Below are 18,207 nucleotides of genomic sequence, written 5' to 3' on the forward strand. Positions count from 1 at the left end.
TTGGTAATCCTACACCTCTTTCACAAGAATCATTCTTCTTAATTGAATCAATATTTTCATTATGATGTAGAGCAAAACTGGCCTCGTTCAGCTTCTATAATTGGTCCAGCACATATAATGGCTACCTGATACATGGTTAGTGTGCTACATTGATACTCGATGCCTGGTAAGTTGATCGTCTGATTCCTATTGTGGCAGTGAGCACAATGGCGGTGTTTGGAGGCGGGCTAATAGATTCAGCTGTTAGTACGATCGATCTGCACTGTTTAATTTTTTTTTAATTTAAGGCGCATCCTAAAATTCCGGAGAATGGCTCAGCCGGAAGTACCATTTTATTGATTGGATTCAATTAGCCGCATCACTTCCTCCAAACTGCATTTGGACTGCACCCAGGGGAATCTTTTATTTGAACAAGGTAGTTCGATTAGGGATGTTGAGGAGGGAGAATTATATAATAAGCAAACTAGTTTAAAAAATTGAAGCTAGAAGAAAATTGTTAAGTGAAGCATTTTGCGAACTGTATAAAGAGGAAGTTGTGTGAGTTGGTTCACCCTGGGCCAAAGGAGCATCAGCGTCTGACTACTATCAAGTACTCCAGTAATGCTTAACTAAGGTGTTGCTTGTCAGGTCATGTTTACCGAGCTAGCGCAACTAAACAAAGATACTAGGTCATATTTGAATATTGCGCAGTAGCAACTAGGGATGGGGGTGTTCAACTTCCGGTTGGCTGGAGGACGGCGCCATTTTTCCCGCCTACGAACGTATTGGCGCTCACAATTAGTAATAACCCAGATCGACTAACCACCTGCCCCCGCAGTCAGGACACCATTTGTTTGTAAACAAAAAGCAATTAAGTCATCGCAGAGAGGTGGGAGGGAGTAGCTGGTCGGCCACCGAAGACCTTTTGGGCCTGTCCACTTTAAAGATCTGAGAGAGAAGGGAACCAATAGTCTGAAGGGGACGGATCCTTGGAGACCGCGTGCTGTCCTACCAAATTAACGGACTCCATTTGTCAGCTGCCGGCGTAATCCCACTTGGACATGGCTTGACATCAAGTTTCAACTTGTCACTGTCACTAACATTGCAACATCTGTACTTAAGTACAAGTCGAAAGGCTTCATAGATAAAAAGCTCAATATACAGCAAACGAACTAAAGCTAAAGCAAGAGAGAATTCAGTAATTGTGTGCTCGTTCAGTTCAAACGGAATTCCTTTAGTTGTTTTTGCATCGAATGCTCTTGCGAGCATTTCCGTTCGGTCTACTCCAACCCCCTTCATTTCCATAGACAATATTTAAATTTAAAGCTATAGATTTACTCGTATGTTCACTAAGTGAAAATCTTTCATTTCCGATCAGATAGGAGGCGCGAGTTAGAATTAATTATGATCCAAAGTTATGAATTAGAAGCTGAAAATCGTTGTGAGTGACGGTGCAAGAAACTGATGAATGAGGTGTTCCTGACAGACGTTTTGGAAACTATTTCCTTTGGGCAGAACGGAAGGGCATTAAACTCCAGACGGGGGTGGAAGCCACCCTCCTCTTTGCTGACTGAATTAATTCAGCAGCACTCCACTCCGGCTCGCTCAAAGCGCGCTATTAGGTCGCCCACGCACACTCTGATTTCCTCAACTAATGGACGCCGTCTGTCACCAATTTCAATCACAATTTCATCACAGCTGGAGGCTGCTCACTCCTTTATTATATTCTCTCTCTCTCCCTCTCTCTGAAAACCTCAGGAACATCAAGTTTCAACTTTCCGCGAGTTTTTCGTTTTTAAATTAAGATGGACCGACTGACAGACACACTGGCTATTTTGTAAAACCACTTTTCGGAACCAGGGGACTTCAAAACGGAATTTCCGGTGAACGATCACAGTACCTTCCCAATACTACCGTAAGAGGAGAAGAAAGTTCTCCGTCGAAACATTTCTGTAGCCGTTTCGAAATCGCCATTGTGAATTAGAATATTAAATTTAAACAAAATAATTGACTTGTTTTAGACTGTCAGCTGTTTCATTGAAGATACTGACTGAAACTAAAGGGAAACTAAGATCTGCGATAGTAAATCTTATTTAAATAGTATTAATATTAACATGACCAAGTTGATTTGTAATTCTGGACATGTTGGCAGATGGGCGCCAGTGGAACTGAACGTGGAGAGATCGTTAGCGATGGAAGTTATGTCGCTAGGCGGCGCTTCCAGCTCGCCAGCGACACCGCGTCCGTCTGTCCGACGCCCTGTCCGCCAGTCCAACTCTAATTGCTCCAGTATGGAAACTAGAATGCGCCAGTCCGTCTTCGCTGTCACATTTTATTATTTTCCTTACTGATTTCTATTTCTATCAGCGCTTCTAGATTGGGCGATAGAGAGGAGGTGGCAGGATCGTGGTAAGAGGGCGCCACATTCTACAGGGTTTTTCTGCCGATAATACTGTTCGGGTGAGAGCCGCCAGAAGTGAGAACCAGTAGGTTCTTTTAACACTAATGAAATGATTGCATTATAAAACAATCGCAATTAGTATTGGAAGGACCAGGTAGGGTTTTGGGGGTTTCCCGATGGCCCGATTGGAAAATCCTCAAGTGTGCAAAGAAGGAGAATCGCTTTTTACCTAAAGCACCATTTCAGTGTATTCAGCCATTTTGCCACAAATATTATTTTATTATAAAAACACTTTTTTTTATTTATTCGACTAAATTTCGAAATTTAAAAAGTACATCGGCTGACTGTAAGTGCCAAAAGGTTTTCCAGATTTCCTAGAGATGTACTCATCAAATCTTCAACTTATATTTGCAACATTTTTTGGGGGGAAATTCTATTGTGAGAGAGGAAGCCGGTAGAAGTGCCTAAGGGATCTTCCCTGTGTTCTGCCCTAGTAGGGGTTGTTGAAAGTATTCCCTAGATGTGCCGCCCCAAGTCGCTTCAGATAGTTCACAGCCAGTAGGTGCATGGACGCCCGAGACAAACAGCCGAGGAATGTATCGCTAAACTCATTAGAGCTCTGCTTTATGTCCTGAAGCTAATGTACGTATCTATCAGCTGGACTGCATTTTTGTGGCCACCGCGAGCCATTCATTTCTTTATCTTAATATCGCCCCACCAGATTCATCGCTCTATAATTAGATTTATGATCTTTTATTGTAGCAAGATACTGACGCACCAAATATTTGAATTTTTTTTTTTATTTAGAATTACAAGTTAAAATTTACCAGAACACAGTAAATATTCTACATTGCCAATTTTTATTCTAAAAAAAGAATTTTAAGTTTTTCCTGTGCCTCGCAAGAGAAAGGACTGCGGTAGCATCAAATTTTCATTATTGAATTGCACCCCCCAAAATAAATATTTTCAAGTCCCATGAATCCAAAAAAATGGACTGTTCTGACCATTAGGAATGGAAATATTACTGCCCAAAATACTGGTTTATTTTAATGTTGCAAACCAACATCTTGCATCTACTCATCTTTTGTTTCTGTTCCGTGCATGTTTCCCCTAATTCTGGAGTCTCCAAAACTGAATGTTGCGGTTTCCAAACATGACTGTAGTTGTTGCTACACAATGTTTGTTGGTAATTTGGGATGGTTATCCTTCATTTCCTTTAACGTTGTTGAATCGTCCACTTTCGTGGTCTTAAACTTATTAATAGTAAATAGGATCAGTTTAATAAAAGTAAGTATATTTTGAACTGCTGAAAGATGTATTTTGGGGCTCAGAATTTTCTAGTAGTGAAATATTTGTGATTTCTTTTTTGAGTTCTAACGACCTGCATTTGAGAATCTAATCCCCAAAGTATCAATTCTTAAAAATAAAAAAATAATCTAAAAAGATATTTAGTAAATTATCTGGAGTATGAAAAGGTAGTAGTTGAATGACGGTTTGACAAGAACAGAGCCAAAAGCCTTTGTGTCCGGTTTGAGATAGCGTTACAGTAGTGTTAGTTTCCTGTTGGTGACACGTTAGCGATATGGGGCACGCTGTCATGGTTTCCCAGAATGACAATGTTAGGCTCAGATGTTGCCACAACTATCTCTTTTTACTTCTCACATCAGAAAATAAAGTTCTTCATTCATTTCTAGAGTATTGCTAGTTGCACTAATTCTCGAAATAGATGAATTGAGTGATTATGAAAGGAGGTTGGCGCCAATGCGAGATAGCTTCTTCTACGCACAGCCCGTCAAAGATAAGGTTTCTTAAAAGATGGTGGAGCCAACCGTAACTTCCTTCATTGTATCGTTGAAAGTGAGTGAATTATCAGGACTAACCTCAAAAGTCAGATAATGGCTTGGGTGAAGATGATTAGTCTTATTATGACCATGGGTTCTAGTGGCAGAGAAAGTGTGGAAATCGAACAGATTCCATTAGGTGGTTGTGGAAATAATGCTTAACTTGAGTCCGTTGGTTGTAGTTGATTAAGGTGCAGCAATGGAATTTCGTTAAGCTCTGCCTCATAGCTGGATGTATCATAAAGAGATTAAGTCGGTATTGCTTTCCAGGATAAGTTCATGAAGTGTGAAGGGAAAGATTATGAAAGATTTTCAGGTAAGATACGAAGTTTTAGTTGATGTGGAGGTAAGGATCGTAGTGAATACAGGATCATTCCTTCATGAGAATACGATCCTTCATGAGAAGGCTAATCTCTATTTTTACGGACGGATTCACACTGAAGAGAAAGGTTTTACGGGGGCTGATGTTTGGATCGGTTCTCTGGCTGCCTTTCAGAAGACAGGGAGATTCTTGAGTTTAGCACATTAAGAGTACAAGGAGCTTCTTTTCTGGCCGGCCGCTTTGAAGGCTTTGTCCAGTCCAGAGCGCTCAATCGAAACTGTTGCATTCCCTATTCGGAAGAGAGATTTGTCAGCGGTGGACCCCTCCATAGACAAGTCTTCCTACATCCTCCGACTTTTCTGTTCCTTTAGGGGAGAGGAGAACGCTCCAGGAAAGTAGTGGTCACATTAATATTCCATATTGGTCACTTTGTTTACGGCCTAGCACATTAAGTGTTACCTTGAACCATGCCACAGGTGGAGACTAAACGTTTGTGGAGATTTAGGCATTTAGAGTTGTTTTAAGCGGAGTGTGAACTAGTGAACTGGTACAAGAAACAGCTGGTGCGTGACCTTGTGAAGGTCAGCCTGACGAGTGACAGATCTAACATTGGTCTGCAGAGCTAGGTCAAGGTAAGGCCCAATCTGGTGGGCGCATGGGGAATTAACCTCCGCCACTATAACATATAATAATAATCAAAATAATCAAGCCTTGGTCTTCAGATGGTTAGGCGAACTGCCACGTACATATATAATTGCCTAACAGACAGTCGTGTACAGTCAGGTAAGTAATTATACACGACTACATCGTGGCCAAAATTGCAAATTTAAATGAGCCAGGGGTGTCGCTAATTTTTTCTAGATGTTTGGCCGATATATTTTGGCTGCAAACAAAAGATTGGTTACAAGGTTGAATGTATTTTTGGGGAATACTCGGTTGCTATTTTCGCGATTACTGGGACCATTTCGGAGTTACTCCATAGATAATTTGCTCGGGGCGAATCACTCACAAGAATTTGTCTAACTATAAATTCTAGTAAGAGGCAGGGTTGTCAAAGAACATCAAATATTTTCAAAATCGATGTTTACAAACATTTTTAGTTTTATGGAAATTAGTGAGAAATAGCAGTAAGAGAAAGTTCCGGCACTATTTCTCGACTTTTTTCACAACTTCCGGTGGAAATACAATTTCAAAAAGTTTGGCATGATGTCGGCACTTCCTGTTGGGAAAGTAAAATTGCCAATTTGGCCAGTTTGCTCTTTAAAATAAAGTTACATTTAGAATGTTCTACAGAAATTAGGTCGTCTCGTTCGCAACCATATTTCTCTGGCCAGTTTGTAAGTCATGGAGTCGTATTTAAAAAATAAAAAATGCAGACGTTTAAAATGGAGTAATAACTGTGACAATAAATACGATTTTATCGTTTATGAACAGCCATATAATAATGATAACAAACTAGTTCATTTTCACTGGAAGGGCATAAATTAGCAACAGTGTGACCAACTTTTGTGTTGTTGTTCGTTTCTCTGTCCTCGAAATTGGCGTACATGATAGCGTACTTCCGCTTCGAAATCGTAACCAACTTTTGTTAGATTCAGTCAGCATCTTTTGTCTTTATTTTAGTGCTTCTACAAAGCGTTGTTATTTACTGCAAATATTTGGGCAGCAATGCTCTAGGGCAAGTTTCCATAGATACTTTTACTTTCTCTGCTAGGCATGGCGCTGATAACGACGATAACGCTGAGATCACCTTACCATCTCGGACTCAGGAAATCACAGTGTTGTAACAGGGTACAGACCCTGGGTTAAGAGGGTGGTTCAAAGTCGTGAAGACCTTCTCAAAAAGTAGAAAAAAGAGAAAAGTAGTTCTCTCGTCAATGAATTATGTAAATATTGAGGTTGCTGAAATCGTAAGAATGTTCATCATTTACCGCTCTGAGGAAGAGTACAGCAAAGATAAGTTTTTGTGAGAACATAGTGAATAAATGCTACGTAATATTAGCGCTAGTGATCAAGAGATCAGTGGCTATTAGTATTGTTAGCCCCAATGAGAAGAGGGAATAGCTGAATAACCTGCCCTTGAGTCACCTCCACACAGTTCAAGGTTTACCGTGGACCCAATAAACGAGACAATTGTATTACTTTTGCTGTCACCGTTTCCTGTTTACGCAGCTTCTCCCCGTAGTTTAAATGTTTACCTCCAGGAGGCAATTAAGGGCGGATTTCCACCAGCAGCCAGCTCGATTAGGTTTGCTGGACATGTTTACTGGATGCTCTGTCTAGGGTGTATGTCGGTCAAAGTACCCGCATTCAAACTGATCAGGGGCCCCTGAGTAATGAGATCTCACGCCCATTTCCCTAACCACAGTTTGTGGTAATGGAATTTAGTTATGATTTGAAATAAAAAGTGGTTGACTTTAATATTATGCATGATCGATTGAAAGGAACCTATAAAATCGATTCAGTGATGTGGTACTTTCGGTTTGTCAATATTCTTCACATTTGGAATTTCTGGATTAAAAGGAAGCAGAAATATAACAAAGGCAGGCTTGAATAAACTCGATGAACCGTTAGACCAGGGAGGTGATCGCCCTTAAAGCAAGCGAGGTTGCTGGTAGTTTACCGTGAAGGGCACAACACCCTGCTACGTCATTAATTCCATCATAAAAGTTGGACAGCCTGTGATTGAAAAGCAAAAGTGTAACCATCTGTTGGCAATACTGTTATTTCTAGAGAAACTTTTTTCCACCAACTCGGAACGTTTTATTAATAACTGTTGAAAGTTCAGAACTGAAGGTCGCGAGCTGCCAGTCAAGTTCAAAAGGTTCACAAACCAAACCCTTTCAATCATTCGCTATTTTTCTAGTTCTTTTTTGCTCAATCATTACGCTTTGTTGCCGCTCGTAAACGGAAGTGATGCAATCGCACCGACTTTACAAGATGAGTTTTCACCCCGGAAATTCTAGCTTTAAGCTTACCTGAATTCGGAGCTGGTGATTGCAAATGTTGGGCTGTGAGTATAATTCAGTAATGGAAAAATCGCTGAAATACTAAATTCGTTATTTCGTGGTGGTCAGGTATCAACTTGGAACCTGACCAAATCAGAGATCCGGTCGCACGATTCCAAAAAAAAACTGGTCAGTTTGTGAGTTTGCGTGTTGATTGGCAGGAAGCTGAACGTTATATTTCGATTTAGCCCCACCAGAGGACTCCACTGTAACTTCACGATCGAAATCTCTCAGCTGGAACTTCCACTTTGATGATTGGGTTTTTATTTTCTTAACTTTTTCAGAAATTATTCTTACGATTTCCTCTATATATACTAATCCACATAGATCTATTAATGTTATTTGAACAATTATATTGGATCTTACTTTTTAGGACATGAGGAGTAGAATTTAATCAAGTTTACAAATTTGGAGTTAGAAATACAATAAATGTATGTTAGAACCTTCAAAATTGTATTAAGAATTATATTGTTGTAAGTGTGCTGAATGTTTGTGATGAAGAAAGTGGAGTTTTGGAGATGGTGACACGCGCGACTGCAGCAAGATCACATGTCCGGGGGACACATGTGTTCTTGACGGGGCACGTGTCAATGTGTGGCGGGATCCAGCAGAGAGCTCTTCAATGCAAGCTTGTTTACCCGCCACATGAGCACCGCATCAATCATACCCCACGCAATCACTTCATGTTTACAAATGTTTACTAATTGCATTCTATAAACAGCATCTTCTGGGAGTCTCCTTGCATACACGAGTATTTTTGCAGTATTATTTTTTTAAGTAAAATATAGCCGCTATGTAATGGCACTGCACTGTTCTTCATCTTCAGCGCTGTTGAGATAGAGGGTGACCTAATATCTGTGTCGAAAGCTTGACACAAAATTAAACAAATAATGACTGAAATGGTCACCCTTTTGCAAACAGTACAATATAAAAAAAAAGATTACCAATACTCTGTAGTAGCGAATTAAAGTGTATTGTACTAATTAATAATTAACAAAGAATCAATTATGAAAATTAAAGTTAGTATAATTAGATATTATTATGTAGATATAATTACCTTAACAAAAACTTACAGTTTAAAAAGTTAAGTATAAGGGTTGATTAAACGCCAAAAGGTACACAAATCAGCAAGTACCCAACATTTCATTCAAGCTTAGTTGATATAATTTAAGTAATTTTGCTGCATTAACTTTTCCTTCACATTTTTTAGAATTTATTAGATGTCACAGACCCTTATGCTGGCCAGTTCGTTCATAATATTATTTGGTTATAATTATGATAAAATGTATATTATATCTTCGTTTTTAAATAGGTACTTTATTTTAATTCTATTCCAAATTATTCTTCTGATTTATCTTTAATATGCCCTTTATTCTGAAGTTGTCACATCTTATACATGCATGTTAAAGTAGAAAAAGACAAAGTTAGAGTCGGCTACTGTTTAAATTTGAATCACGGAGGATTTAAAACAATATTTCAGACTTGAATTCGTCTTACCGAAATATTCGTGAGCACAAATAACACACAGTTAATAACAAGTAGATTATTCAACAACAATTATTCATTTCTCAATTGTAATTTAATTTTACTTACAGTAAAATTCTGGAATAATTAGCTGTCCTAAAAGTATGCAATACTTATTTATTTTATATTACATAACATATATATAACATTGTGAGAAGAACAGCTACATTGAGAGTGTGATTGAAGAAAACTATATTATTTGCGATAAAGCCAGATAATTATTACCTATTATTATAAACGTTTGACTACTACATAAAATAACAATTACTTTAATCGAAGAATGAACTTAAACCGACGATTTTTATTAAAAATAAAATAATCGAAATCATTGATGTATGTTGGTGTAAGCATTTTTTTAAAAAAGTTTTTAAATTTTGTAGCCTCGTATTTTTTTTTATTTTTTATAACGTTTTCTTTTTAACCTGTAATTAATAGTTTGATTATTATAGATTAATAGATATTACAGTCAATCTACAGTGCTACTTGAACAAATTTTTTGTAGATGAAAATGGCCAGCATAAGGGTCTGTGACATCTAATAAATTCTAAAAAATGTGAAGGAAAAGTTAATGCAGCAAAATTACTTAAATTATATCAACTAAGCTTGAATGAAATGTTGGGTACTTGCTGATTTGTGTACCTTTTGGCGTTTAATCAACCCTTATACTTAACTTTTTAAACTGTAAGTTTTTGTTAAGGAGATTTTTGTACCTTTTGGATAGATTTTCATTTTTGTCTATTTTGCTAAGTTACATATCTGCTGTACTGTTTTTTTTAAATTTGGAATAAGCAATTCTATCATTATAACCTGATAAGGTGTTAAGTAGGAACCGTAACTACCACTGGAGAGATCTTTTTAAAGAATGATTATAGTTGCGGTCCCCAAACCATCCTCAATAACAATTTTGGCAAAGATTTTGAATCGAACGACAATTCATTAATGTAATAAATAGTTTCACCCATTGATAATTTTAACGATTTCAGTACTTCCTCTTAGTAGGTGTAAGAGCATGATGGCACTTCACAGCCATGTAGAGGAGCTTTAATCACTTCTTCGTGCTAAATTTTATCAAAATCGGACAAAGCGTTATAGAAATATTGGTAATAATAGTTTTAGAAACGGCCTTACTTGGGTGGGGCAAACTCCCCTCCATATAAGGCGTAGCGACGAGACTTTTAAAGTGCAAATCTGTACAAAATTTCGATTCGAATGACACTTCATTCATGAAAATCAGTTCACTTGTCGATAATTTGAAACGATTGCTATACTTCCCCTTAACTAGTGTAAGAGCAGATCGCCGCTTTAATGTTACGTAGGGGAGCCCTAACTCTATCATCCTACCAAATTTTATCAAAATCGGGCTAAGATTTACAGAGTAATTAGTAATAATAATTTTGAAGGGGGCCTTACATAAAGGGGGCTAACTCCTCTCTAATTCGGTGTACAGCGTCGAGACCCCCAAAAGGCACATCTACATAAAATTCCGAATCGAATGTCACCTCATTCATGAAAATCGGTTCTCGCGTTTAGGCGCTACGTAGTTTACAAAAAAGGTAACAACAAGAAGAAGAAGAAGAAGAACAACAACAATTTCTGAAAATGCCGTTTTTGCTCATTTTCGGCAACTTTTTTCTCGAAATCTATTAGGTCTGGGGGGTTGCAAAAAAATTACAGTTATAAAGGAGGGTTTGCCCTATATTTTAAAGAAAATTTGGGAATTTTATCTTTTATAGAAAAAGAGAAAAAAAATTGTCAAAGTTGGGTGTTTTTTAACGTTACGCTTTTTCGTGCACTTTTTGACGATCAATCCTTATACAACTGTCCTACCGGACAGTTTTAATTATGAGCAAGATAACCTGGCCATAAAGATTTATGTGTCGAGGTGAAGGTTATACGTAACAGAAATTAGGTCACACTGGTGAAGGTAAACTCTAGAGTTCAGGTTATATTGGGAGTGACAAGGAAACCTAACGTAAGTAAGAAAACCTACACCTGTAGTGGTCTAAGAGTTGCTTAATGCTTCAGTACACAATGTTGCCATTAACTATAAAACCGAGTGAAGTTGTGTAGAAAGAATTGTAAACATTAATAGGTGAGCATTACTTTGCTATCAATATTTACAATAACACGTACGATTCGATGTGATATACTGAATTACAATCTTGTAATCCATTAGTTCTTCACCTTTGTTTTAGAAAATTCATAGCGTATAAATGGCAATGGCGTTACCGATATTTATGCAGGTTTTATAGATAACAGAATTAAGTTTCAAGGTAATGAATATAAGGCGAGCAAGATGTTCTTCCTTTTTTGTTCGACTGTTGTGTCTCAGTAAGGTTACAAACAGTTAAGAAATAATAGTGATTGTAATACTCACACGACATATTTTCATACTAGTTGCTCATTTTTCTTCAAAATGTGAATGTTAAATAGTATCCACTTGTTCTATTTACATTTATTACATCCACGCTAGCATTCTTATCCTGCTCATCCTAACCTTTCTACTAGAATTGTTATGAAGGTTACAATATTTGTACATTACACTTAATTTATTTATTTTTTGTATACATATATGTATTTTTATTGAAATAAAGATTTATTCTATTCTATTCTACATCCACGCACGGTCATTACTCTATTACTGCTATTGCTGTTTACATTAATGGTTGAGGTGAAAAGATGATCCATACAAAGTTTAGATGCAGTAATTAAAAATTATCGTGTGAAATACTGTAATTTTATGTAATGCCTAATTACTATATAAAATGAAACAATTACCTAAAATGCTAGTTACTACGTCTATTATTTGATCGAGATTAAACTTAAAACAGGTTAAACCTAGGCCCTTACATGCCTAGGTTGTAGGTTGTTTTTTTGAATAAAATACCAGAAAGAAGATTGGTCAATTTGTGAACCAATTTGGCATGCAGAGTTGGAACACCAGAGACATACAGAACGTTGACAATATGACCAAGGACCTCAGTCTAGAAGAATTGGATTCTCCGCATGTTGGATGGCTTCGTAGAGTCCCACAGTTTGACTCTATGAGTCCAGATCGGACTCAGAAGAGTTAGTTTGTCTAGAGCAGATAAATAGATTAAGGAACATAAAATTCTTTACATTGTTGAATTTGTTTACTAACAGTTCAGTCAGGTAATGGTTTGTAAATAAAAGACGTAGGATTCTATTGGTTGCATAAATGGTAGATTAGGTAAGGTGTTTTACAATAATTTCTAGTTTTCCTTACTCTACTTGTAGTAACAGGAAATACCCATTTTCAGAATCTTTGATACTAAAGTGGAGGTTTCTCGAAAATATATGAATGTTTTAGTGTGTGTTTAAACCAAAAACTCGTCTGAACTAGCGTGGTAGGTAAAATTCTAACTTATTGGTTAGAATCTCTCAATTGAAAGCAACAGTTTACAAAAAGGTTTTAAAAATCTTGTTCATAGTACATGTACTTGAGCCCGAACAAAGACAACTGTGCGACAGATAAGTTTTGAGCGTTTAAAAAACGTTTTTTGCGATACGTGTACCAACGTAACAAACACAAAATACCAATGATAGCAACGCCATCTGTGATCAAGGTCGAAAGTTTCACCTTGCCCTAGTATTTCACCAACTACATGTGGCCATTGTTTAGTTTTAAGTCCATCAGTGGGTATTTGTGTACGTGTTTTTAACGAGCGCCTGGCAGGTTATATTTACTCTAGTGAGTGTTGTTAGTTGGTTGATAGGTGAATCTAGATGCAGTTTGTGGACATTAGAGCTATATTTAGAATGTTTCGGACACCTGTTGTACTCGGCTACCTGCTCTTATCTTATTGTACACATTAACCTATATCTACGTCCGACAGGTGTGCAGCTGTAAGAGAAAAACAGACTGTGCATCTATCTAACCTTCCTCCAGTAGTTGGCCACCCTGTTCATTTTAAACAGTTTATCCAACCTTACTACCACTAAACACACAAGTGGTCAAAAACTAACCAACATGGCTTTTGCCTCAGAAATGCCAATAGATGGTGCAAAATTTTGCCAGTTGAATACACATTTTTGATCCATTTTCCTAATCACGCAGGGATTTTTGATTGTACTCATAAGTTATCGTTTTTTTTTTTTTTAACAGCGTGGTTATTTCATCTGGATAAGCTGTTGCAGGAGTGAATCTTCAATTTTATGTCTGAATTATTAAAATGATTGGAGAAAAAATTTAGTTTTGCACCCTTGAGGGGAGTGTGTTCACTTTCTCGTCCAGTTGCCCAATCGCTAAGCTCGGTGCGGCCCAAATATGGATTTCGTGAATGAGAACTCAACTTGCCACACTTGCTTAATAAATAACTATTATTGATTAGTGAATTTTTTAATATCTCTCCAGTTCAAGCCAATTAGGAACCGTGTGATCGTGCTAAATGTAAGAAATATAGTTTTCAACTTCCGTTTTATGGCGCCCTGAGTCATAAAAAGAGAGATTCTAGAAAATAATGAGTGTGTCTTTGTGAAGATTAGATCAGACTAAGTTCAAATTAATGTGGTAGTAAGCCAGAACACCATAGTGACCGCATAAGTAGGTAATCTACCGCAGGTATCAAGAACTACACTAGTGGTGGACATTACTTCTTCGGCCATAAACAAGACCATGGACAGATCTATTTGCCCAATTAAAGTGGAACATGTTGGCAATCCTGGTGGCGGCCTTTAGCAGCTCTCAAGTTTATAGTTCAGTCACACCTCAATGTACATGCAATTGAATTTCATAACTGCAGTCTGTTGCACTTCGTGATATCTGCAATGATTTATTGTAGCATGCTCTCTTCTGACTGCAGTTAGTTGTCGTCTCCGGCTCCCAGCTAAATGCCATCATAGAGCACGAATGTTTGCAGAAAAGTGCACGTCTCTTAAAAGTGCCATAAACATGCCTTTCTTTCAGTAATCACGACGAGCGCACGCTGATGTTCCTTATGGCTCATTCCATTTTTTAGGGAGTGATTTTGGATCGGCGACTTTTTTTTAAAAAAAAAGAGTTTCAGTTCTTAGCAAATTTGGCCGCAACATTTTTCTTTTCACCCAGGACATCCGGATCCATTAGGACCAACCACTTTTATTTGAAACATTTTGCCAGGAAATTTGGTTAAAGGCACACTTCCAAGAGACTGGGTTAGCATCACGCTAATGTGCCCTTTGTGGATGAATTACGGCCCTACTACTTATTATTATTGGAAATTGTGCCGGTCAAATAATTTTGTGGAAAAGCGCCTTAAGAGTTCCAAGGGGGGCAACTTAAACCCAACATCGAATCTTAACGCTCTGCGATTTTTCGACTTTTGTTACAAATTTTTCGAAGCACCAAAGGCCATTTCCGGTGAATACTCCACACCCGCAATTTAAACAAATGAAGTACTTTTTGCGTGGGCTAACCCCCTCCCATGTTGGTTCATTATTACCAGCTTTATTCGGAAAATTTTAGTCACATTTAATTCTTACCAACTTTGAACAGTTTGTAACAGAACATTACTCTGAAATATAACCTTACAGGGAAGCCTGCTAAAACCCTTCCGCGTGAGCTGACCTAACGTGAATTTTCCTGAAACCAAAATTGTAAAAGTCATACACAATTGAATAAAGAGGTACTTCCGGTGGAGGAATCTACCCACTAATTCTCCCAGAAATACCTTTAATCAAATGTTCCGGGAATAGTATTACAATTACCAAGTTCCAGAATCTACATAAAAGCAATCAGTGCTGCACAAACTGAAGGTCTTTAAAAACTGGAAAAAACGAAAATATTCAGACCAATGGTAGTTCCGATTGATCGATATTCACCAAAATCTTATAATGGCATTTTCTATCTGAGCGAAATTTGAAATTTCAACTTTCTGCAATTCTGTGTTTTTGAGTAGCGGAGGGCGTGGAAATGCACACATTCACACACGATTACAATACCTGTTATTGGTAGAATGAAAAAAAAAACGCAATTCTAGAGTAGGAGAAGGTAAACAAAGTGAGGCGAAGTAAGAACAGATATAAGCTAATAGTGGAATTAGTCAAGCCTGTTCGTAGTGCCATATCGATTGTTCGACACGCATAACCTGTACTAGAGTAAACTTCCTTTATTTTGCTAGTACTTCGTTCAGTGTCGAAGAAAATATTTTTGCTTTGGTTTTGAAGAAATGTCAGTTTGTTTGCTTTGATTCATAATCCTCTCATAAGTAAAGGAATCTTACTTAATTTATTTTAGTTTTCATTCTTGAACAGCACTGACTGGAGTTCATTTTAACATCTGTGATAATAAAGTGTAGTTTATGGTATATATTGTACTGAATTGTGTTTCCTAAGTTATTTAATTTTGTTATTTAATTTTTAATTAAAAAAAGAAAACAATTATGTGAACGTTTACTAAAGGAAATTCAAGTACCAGCTTTTTAAGAGAAAATTCAGGAAGCTCCCTTGAAGGCAAGTTAACCTCTCAAAGTAGAGCATTTTTATTTTACGCCTAAATTTACATGAGTACATGGAGTATACGCCATTTACTACCACCGACAGCATTTTACTGGAATTGTCACCCGATACTGCGCATCCGACAGCGAGCATTCTTGCGCTATCCAGCGCCAATATTTGCACTATGTCAAAATGGAGTTCCAAATGGTTTGTTGTCCAGAAAATGGTTAGCCCCGCCAGTGTACTTGTTTCCGATTAACAGCCGACATGAGCAGATCAGTGCGCGCAATGTTGGCATTCGGGAGAATATCTGTACTGTGCCGAACATTCTGTGCGTCACACGTATCCTGGCCACACCATATCTAGGATATTTGATCCTCAGTGGAGATCACCATCTAGCTTTCTACATACTACTCTGGGCAGGAGTCAGTGATCTGTTGGACGGCTTCATAGCCAGGACGTGGCGCGAACAGTCCTCAACTCTGGGCAGTTTACTTGACCCGTTGGCTGACAAGATACTGATTGTCACACTGTTCACGGCTATGAGCTGTTCAAACCTAATTCCCGGCTCTTTGACGGCATTAATCATAGCCAGAGATATGACGCTGGCAGGTGCAGCGTTTTTCATCCGTTACAAGTCTTTGCCGGCGCCCAAAACTCTGCAAAGATACATGGACTTAACGCTGGCCACTGTACAACTCCAGCCAACCAACATTAGCAAGGTGAACACGGCCGTACAGTTGGCCACACTGGCTCTCACACTCACCGCTTCCGCTTTCAACTTCATCGAACATCCTGTGCTGATCTGCAGTTGGTCTTTAACTGCGGCCACTACCATTGCGTCTGCCGTCAGCTATTTGGTCTCCAAGAATACCTACAAGATCTTGAAGAGTCCGCCGGCTAGCAGCAGCAAGTTGAAATGAAAGCAATTTTGACAGTACCAGCATTTTCTGTTGTGCACATTTATTTTATGTTCATTTCTATACAACCTTCATCTGTTTGATAATTAAACACCTGCATTAAACAATGTGTTTGAGTTATACTTTTTGCATCCGCTAACATTATGGCAGATTTTTATTGCTTTTCCAGATGCCCTTAGCACGCGTGTGAGAAACTCTCTTGTTCAATATTCCCTCTGACACGATCGCGATACCGCACTGCCTCTCGGTAGATGTAAGAGATCGTTAGAGAATAAAACAGACAATGTTGCCTTACCTCAGCCAAGTGGACTGTCAACACTCTACGCCGCTGTAAATGAATCATCGATCCATGCCTCTAACATTGAACTCGGAACGCATGAAGAACAAAGCTACGATATTGGCACACGTGAGCGAACAGAAATCACTCCCAACATCTTGCGTTTATATTTGGTACTCATTAAATGTCAGCCTGACGTATTTAGCATCTAAGATTGGCCACTGGTGCATTTATAGTGAGTTTGGTTTTATATATAGATTCTGGCTGCGTCCAAGAACAGTTATCTATCTACGTCTACAGTGAGAATGCCATAGTCTAGCCAACACAGACTGGTGGAAGCTATGCGAATGTGCAAAGTAGGTACTTAAAAGTGCAGTATAGGAAGTAGATAAGTTCATTTTTACTTTTTTTTACTCTGGTAAGAAACGGTGAGGATTATCGATTTTGAGGTTATCCCGGAAGTCCCCTGAGCACAGTAGTGCTTACAAGTATGAGTTACCAGGAAGTGTTTCGTCACAGCTTTCCCAGGAGCCCCGCTAAAATTAATGCAGCATTTCCTGATAGAAACTTTCGAACCAAAGTGATGTACACCATCAAGGGTACCCACTCGCGACTGCTCAGAAGGTTTTAGTAAATCCTTATTGTTCAAATCGCATTTCCGGTAACATTCTTCAAAACTGTTTCCTGTGTAAGAACCAGCCAGCTTAAATTTAATGCTGGTGGTAGAAAATGCAAGTGCAATGTACTGAAGCTGTGCTTTAAAGGAGAGCTTACTTTCATCTCTCTTATCGCTCCAAACAAATAAAAGATGTTTGCAATGAAAGAAATAAGGCTTACAAGTACCAATCGGAACCGGAAGCAAAGGAATGCAAGTTGGGAATTCCTTTGAGTGAAGTCGGTTGACCAAAACCTAGCGTTTCCTGGAAGCCCCTGAACAAATATCAAATCGGCACTTGCAAGGGTTCTGGTCGTTTTGACTACGCATTCACACACATATTTGTAACAATTTTTTTTCGAACTAAGGGGACCTCAAAACGGATATCCCTGATGAAAACAGGAACTACGAGCGAACGCATTAAAGGAAGAGATAGTAAGGTGGAAGTGCAAATCACGTGGCCCTGTGTGTGAGGCTTGCCGGGATATACAATACAGACTTGACTTGAAAGGATCTGCTAGAACCGGTAAAGACGTGTCAGTCAATGGAGTACATTATGGCGGCCAAGGTATAGTGTAGACCACGTGAGAGCAGCACGTGTCGAGTGGGTCACTGTCAGGCATGGAGAGCATTATCTTCTATCACTCTGCAAGTGACGCTGGCAACAATGGGCTTTAACTCAATTCCAGCCGCTTGCTGTCATTTCACCGACACTTCTCCACTTTCATTAACTGTTTAGTGGTCCTGGACTGGAGTATGTCTGGAGATGTCCAACAGAGTAACTTCCAACATAAGCTAGACTACCTCTCTCGCCATGCGCATATTTATCCACTAATTATTATTAA

General features: G+C 38.4%; 1 protein-coding gene across 1 annotated transcript; it reads left to right on the forward strand.

Moving 5' to 3' along the window:
• Positions 1 to 15,166: 15,166 nt before the first annotated feature.
• Positions 15,167 to 16,556, forward strand: CLS (cardiolipin synthase). The gene has a single exon (XM_074138880.1). The coding sequence runs from the start codon at positions 15,576 to 15,578 to the stop codon at positions 16,431 to 16,433; it is 858 nt and encodes a 285-aa protein (XP_073994981.1). The 5' UTR covers positions 15,167 to 15,575; the 3' UTR covers positions 16,434 to 16,556.
• Positions 16,557 to 18,207: the final 1,651 nt, after the last annotated feature.

Source organism: Rhodnius prolixus, unplaced genomic scaffold (genome assembly GCF_049639745.1).
Source record: "Rhodnius prolixus isolate KJV_2025 unplaced genomic scaffold, Rpr scaffold_17, whole genome shotgun sequence".
In the NCBI taxonomy this organism is placed as follows: Eukaryota; Metazoa; Arthropoda; class Insecta; order Hemiptera; family Reduviidae; genus Rhodnius; species Rhodnius prolixus.